Genomic DNA, 6,391 nt, shown 5'->3' with positions numbered 1-6,391 from the left:
GGCACAACTGTAGATGCTGAGAACACAGAGGTAAGGAGGAACAGGCCCTGAGCTCAGGGGCCGGCAGCCAACAGTGGTGGGCGCTAAGAAGAAAACAACAGTACCATGTAATGGGGGAAGAGAGGGCGCCATCAGCATCACCATCTAAAATCCTCCCAAGAATCCTGCCAGGTGGCTTTTGTCCCCAGATTTACCAATGACAAAGCAGGGTCTCCTGGGGGAGGAAGTGACCTCACCACTGACTCTTAACTCCAAAGTCAAGCCTTTCCTTTTGCTCCAAGGGACGTTTTTGGGTTGTGCTGTTGTCGGCAGCCCAGAGGGCGCCTTCCTCAGGGGAATCTGCGGTGTCCCCCGAGCGTTCACGGGGCGTGGACACCCCCACGGCACCACCTTTCCTGGGGACTCGGGGTCACCTGCACGGTGGCTGGAGGCTCGGGTCTGGCCGCCCCTAGGCCCAGGCCCGTCGGGGCCAGATCCTGCCTTGCTCTGGCTCCTCTGCCACGTCGTCTTCCTGCACTTAGCACCCGGGCTTATCTTGTTCCTTTATTTAATTGTCTAGTATGGGTCTCAGTGGACCACAAGCTCCCTGCAGACAGTGGTGTTTCTCTTTGCTCCGCAGCCTCCGCGCCTAGCCCAGTGCCTGGCACGTGCCGGGACAGACGAAACGGCTGAGGAGCAGCCAGGCCACGCCCACCGTCTTCCCTGGTTTGCTGCGCGCCCCCCTCCGGGCGCTCCACCACCGGGATGCCTCCCGCCGGCTTCGCAGTCCGCTGCGGCCCCGCCCTGCGGGGCCAAGAACCCCCACCCCTGGGTAGTGCCGGGGCGGGGCTGGGCGGGGGCGGTGTCAGCGCGCCCAGACCTGGGCCCTCCCACAGGCCCCGGGTGCTGCTGCCACTGCCCCTGCCACTGCCCCCGCCCCCAGGACTGACCTGCGCCCCCATGGCCATGGCCATGGCCTTAGAGGACGTGGCCATATACCTGACCCGTCGGAGTGGGGGCGGCTGGACCGGGACAACTGCAGGAACATGGCCTGTCGGGGTAAGGATCCGATCCGGTTGTCTTCGGGCTTTTGGCCTGGAGCTTCCGGAGTGAGAGCCTGGGGAAGGTGGCTGGGCGCGCAGCGGGAAGATTCAGGGTTCGCTGTTAACACGGATTTCCAGGGCCTCCGACTCAGGCGCACACTTTTCCTGGAAATATGTTAGAAAATCAGAGACCTGCTAGACCCAACTACCAGGAATAGCATCCAGGCAGAAAGGCAGGTGCCTGGAGTGGGCAAGACCAGCACTGCTAGCTTTTGGTCTCGGTGGTCCCTAAACCTCCACCCGCTGATGGGCTTTGCCTAATAACCCTGTTCCTGGTCCACCGCGTGCGTACACCATCCGTTCATTCATTCGAGAAATATTTGCTTCCCTAACGTATATTTGGCAATGTCCCCATCCCTAGCGATAAGGGCTGAGTGGAACGGACCAGTGCTGCCCCCATGAGGCTTACAGTCTGGGCCGGACCGGGTTCCCGACACAGGGATTCCTTTGGACTTCTCTTACTAACTAAAGTTACTCTGCGTAATGAACATTCAAATTCTTCCTGATCTTTGAAAATACACTCCCCTCTCCCAGGGTGTTATCCACAAGCAGACGAAAATTCTTGTGAAGTCGCTGGATTGTTACTTATTTCCATTTAGTAAATAATAAACTTGTCCCCACAGGACTTTTAATATTAATCTACCTATTTGGGGTATATTTTAATATCTCTTAAAATTATCTTGGAAATGCAAACTTAAACTATTGTATTGTTGCCTTAGATTTTTTTTTGGAAGTAATTCTTGTCTAAACCGCCCCCCACCCCCCCAAAAAAAGAAAAAAACACACACCCAATTTACCATTTATTTATTAAAATGTAAAAAAAAAAATTAAGTCTAGTATCAGCAAAGTAAGCAAAAGACAGTACTGACTGATGGGTTCTTCATCTTTCCTCTCATCTCTTCAGAGATTGCAAAAGAAAAACTAATTTCCCTGTATTTTCAATTTCCATTGTATTCCTCCATTTAGAATAATCAGGACAAAAGGGACAAATCTTTCTATAGTTCTGGGAAGAATTACTATTAAAAGCACTATTATCCCTTGAATAGCCTCTGGTTAATCTAGTGGCTTAAGTGCCTGCCTCTAAACTACATCAGTAACATTTTTTCCTGCAGATGTAACCCCAGTGGTCACAATCTTGAAGGAATAATTGGAGGGTATTTATGGTACAGCCAGAACCCTCACCAAGGGCCCCTCACTTGAGGGCCAGCCCTGGCACAGAAGCACTGGGGATTTTGAAGAGAACATGAGGTGAGCCTTGGGCTGTCCCAGTCTTTCTTCAATGTCTGTAAATTCACTGTCCCCCAAGCTTCTCATCTCCTTGTCTGTCTCATTGGCAGGAGGTCTGAAGGCCTGAGCTGCAGTCCCAGCTTTGCCATTTGCTACTATCTGCGACTTTGGCAAATCATTTAATCGAAGCCTTTCACTCTCCTGCTCCAAGCTCTTCTGTGGCTTCCTATCTCACTTAGAACTAAACCCAGATGGCTCACCCTGGGGACCCATCTACGGCTCCTTCTTACCATGGGTCTCATCTAACCCCCTCTTTTCCTTTGCCTGCCATGTTCCAGCCACTGCCTTTCAATTACTGAACATGCCAATCTGATCCCACCTCACTGGCCTGGCATGGAATTAATGTTTTCACCCCCATCCCCAGTTTGCCAATTCCTTTTCATTCTTAAATTTCAATCTCCTTAAGAAGAGTGCTTCTGTCCACCTTTAACAAATATTCTCTCTGTGTGCACTCTCATTTCCTTCATAGCACTTATCACAGTCTGTAATTCACTTGCTGCTTTTTTGTTTACTTGGCTTTCGTCTGTCTGCCCCACTGGACTATAAGCCACAGACCATGTCTCTGTGATTCACTGGTTCCCAGCTTGACCTCAGTGAATTTGAACTTCCATCTATTGGCTTCTGGGACCCATAGTCTTCTTCTTCTTCTTTTGTCTTTCTCTACTTCTCCAGTGTCTCCTCTCAGTCTTCTTCACCAACTTTTCTTTCTTTACCTAATCATTAATTATTGGTATCCTGCAAGGGCTCTGGCTGAGGGGGCCTCTTCTCACTTTTTTCCCAGCCTCCAGTAATTGCTGCCTCTTGTTATTTACACCCTTGTGGAATCTACTTCCCTTGAGTGTGGGCTGGATTTAGGGATTGCTTCTAATAAACAGTATCCAGTTTGTTTAATGATGGAGTGTCACTTCTGAGATTAATTTGTAAACAGACTGTGGTTTTTATTGGGGGCCCTCATGTGAACCTTTTCACTCTCTTGCTTGCTCACCCAAGGGAGCCATGTCTGTGGAAAGGCCCATGTGGTGAGGGACCACGGCCAGACAACATGGCCCCCCTCCCCTCAGTCAAGCCTTAGGATGAGACCACAGCCCCAGCTAACAACTTGACTATTACTCTTGACCTTGAGCTAGAAGCACCCATCTAAGCCCTGTCAGGGGGGAAACTTTAAGATAATAAGTATTTTAAGCTGCAATGTTTTGGGATCCTTTGTTATGTAGCAAGAGATAACTAATATGCCTCCCATGGTGGTTTCATAGCCACTGTGGCCTCAGTAACCATTCTCAGTGCCAATACCCCTGTATTTATATTTTGTTCCTCAACTCGTTTTCCACTTGACATTGCTACTTTGTTGTCTCATAAATGTCTTAAAGCCTTCACGTTCAAAGCCAACTCGCCCAGCCACTTAAATACATGAGAGTGGCTTTGTTGCCATTCACTGCTACATCCTCAGTGCCCAGTACATAGTAAATCCTCACTGTGTGTAGAGTGAATTAATATTCCACATCAAACCTGTCTTTTCCCGTATTCATATTCGCTATTTCAGTAAATGTGGTATAATCCATTCCGTCACTCAGCCAGAAATTGGGATTTATTCTTGATCCCCTAGATTCACCTCAATTTCACATTTCATCAGTCTCCAAGTTCCTTACATCTCATACCCTAAAAATTTTTCACATCTGCCTGTTTCTCTATCTCCACTGCCATTACTCAAGTCTAGGTCACCATCATCTCTTGCCTGGACCATAGCAATAGCCAAACTGGTTTCTCTTCATTCACTTTGTTATTTTAAAAGTAAAATTTTAAATGTAACACATAGAAATGTACACAAACCAAAAATGAAGAACGTGATGGATTGTTACCAAGTGAAAACAGTCCTTTAGCCAGCATCCCTATAGAATCAGAACTTACCAACACTCCTGGGGCTACTCTGGTGCCCCTTTCTGGTTGTTTCCCCTCCTCCTTCATCATTATCCTGACTCAACCAAAGCTAATTTGTTTGGTTTGTTTTTGAACATCGAGTAAATGAATCACACAATTGGAACTCTTCTCCTGGCCTTACTCCCCAGCAGGGGACTCATCCATGTGTTGCTTGTTCCCTGAATGGTATTCCCCATTGCATTATTTATTTATTCTATTGTGGCTGGACAGCGGGTGGTTTTCAGTTTGGGGCTACATCAAGTAGTTCTTGTATGTCTCTGGTGACCACATATGTGAGTTACTGCTGGGCTTGTACCCAGGAGTGAATTGCTCTGTCACAGGGTATGTGGATGTTCAGCTTTAGAAAGTTCTGCCACACACTTGTTGAAAGAACTTAAACCATTTCCCCTCCCACCATCTGCAAACTCATCTAGTGTATTTCTTGCCCCAGTCCTAGGATCAGCCATTTCTCCAAGGAGCCCTGATTTCTACCATTAGCTGATTTTTTTCACATTATAAAGCATTCACATGAACAGAATTTTTTAAAGGATGAGATAAAGTAAAAACAAATGGAATATCTACATTTTCACACCCAAGGGAGTAAAAATATAAAAGATTCTTGTGAAAGATCACATCACAAGTAGAGGAGGAGGTCCGACGGCTGGCAGCTGGGGGACAAAGACTGCAGCAGGATGAAGGTCTGGAAACATCAGCTGAAAAGGACATCAAGGGTTGGTGCCTGGGTGCTATTGCCAACTTCTCCCGTGAGGGGCCTCCCATAGGGACCCTCTGATTCTGAGCCAGTCGGAATACCTTCTGAGTGTTCCCATCCCCACCTGCTTCAGTGTCTTTGGCTTACACGAATGAATGTATCCTGAAACTCCCCCCGAGAATGGGGGACGCTAGGTATCAGATAGTAGGAGCTGGTGGCAGCAGCAGCAAGGGGTGTTTTGAGATATGACAGTGTCCTGGTTTCCTAAAAATGTACCAACATCTAAAGGGAAAGTAATTTAATTTACTCTAATTTTCACCCCAAAGGGCCAGCCAGAGTGACTATTGAGCTAAGTTTCAACAGTGTCCCTTCTGTGCCTGTAGTGTAAGTTGTTTTCAGCTCCCAGTGTTCAGGAAGGTGGAATGTGGGTATTTGGGGAACATATCCAGTCTACCCTATTAAGTTTGGATGCTTGCCTGACTGAGGCTGAAAATGCCAGCCTTCACAATCAAAGAAGGAAGTACTTGGTATTGCTGCCTATGGAGCAGCTTGCCCAGGGCAGGAAAAGGGAACTGTGATTGGCAGGCTGCCAGGCCAGCATCATGGCTAGGATACAGGAGCCAGTCTTAGGGTTGGCAGACTCTGCCTGCCCTGTTTGCCAAATCAGATGTTAGTCTTGCTCTGCCATTGGGAAGGAACAAAGGCTCCAGGATAATAGCTGCTGGGTAGTTCCAGTTGCTGCAATATAAGGGCATCAAGAATTGGGTGGTCAGTAGGAGTCTGGTTAAAGAAACTGTGATATAGCCATACAATGGAATATGCATAGTTAAAAAAAAAAATACCAGCAAGGCACCACTTGAGAACTGCAGGATTCTCGCACACAACCACTCTGTCCAAACCTGCACTAAGAGGCTTGACCAAACTCTGGCATGACTTCTAGCAACGTAAGGCTAGGATGACCCCACTCCGCCATTAAAATGCCTGCCTGAGAAAGCTTAACTCTGCTGCTAGGAGAATTTAGTGTTTGTTTTAGCCAATACATGATTGGTCCCTGACCTCCCTTTCTTAGATCATTTACTAAAAAGGGCTTATAATTGTGAATATGTGTCTCCTACAACCCAGAAGCATGTCATGAACCTGAGAGTCGTTCCTTTGAAAAGTACTCGTCAGGAAGGACAGGGCGTCTGTTGTCTTCCTGCTCTGGGAGGATGGACTCCTGACTTTCATAAATCGCACCTATACTGACCAGCTCTTTGATTTTTCACTTCTCCGACTCTACTGAGCCCGGTTCTCCCCCCCTCATTCTTTTAAAATGCCCAATCAAATCGTATGGCGCTCAGCTCTTTCCTCTGCTGTCAAGTTGTTACGGAATAAAATCTCTTTCCAACACATTAAC

General features: G+C 47.6%; 1 protein-coding gene across 1 annotated transcript in view; it reads left to right on the top strand.

The window, feature by feature from the left end:
* Positions 1–729: 729 nt before the first annotated feature.
* Positions 730–6,391, top strand: part of ZNF205 (zinc finger protein 205) — a 26,302-nt gene continuing 20,640 nt past the window's right edge. The window contains exon 1 of the mRNA XM_074322796.2: positions 730–1,038. Coding sequence (XP_074178897.2) covers positions 745–1,038 — 294 coding nt within the window. The 5' untranslated portion in view covers positions 730–744. The remainder of the gene's footprint in view (positions 1,039–6,391) is intronic.

The sequence above is a fragment of the Rhinolophus sinicus genome, chromosome 10 (genome assembly GCF_057876585.1).
Source record: "Rhinolophus sinicus isolate RSI-liver-muscle chromosome 10, RSI-T2T, whole genome shotgun sequence".
NCBI lineage: Eukaryota > Metazoa > Chordata > Mammalia > Chiroptera > Rhinolophidae > Rhinolophus > Rhinolophus sinicus.
Note: the sequence above shows the minus strand (reverse complement) of the source record. Positions and strands in the feature narration are given on the sequence as shown.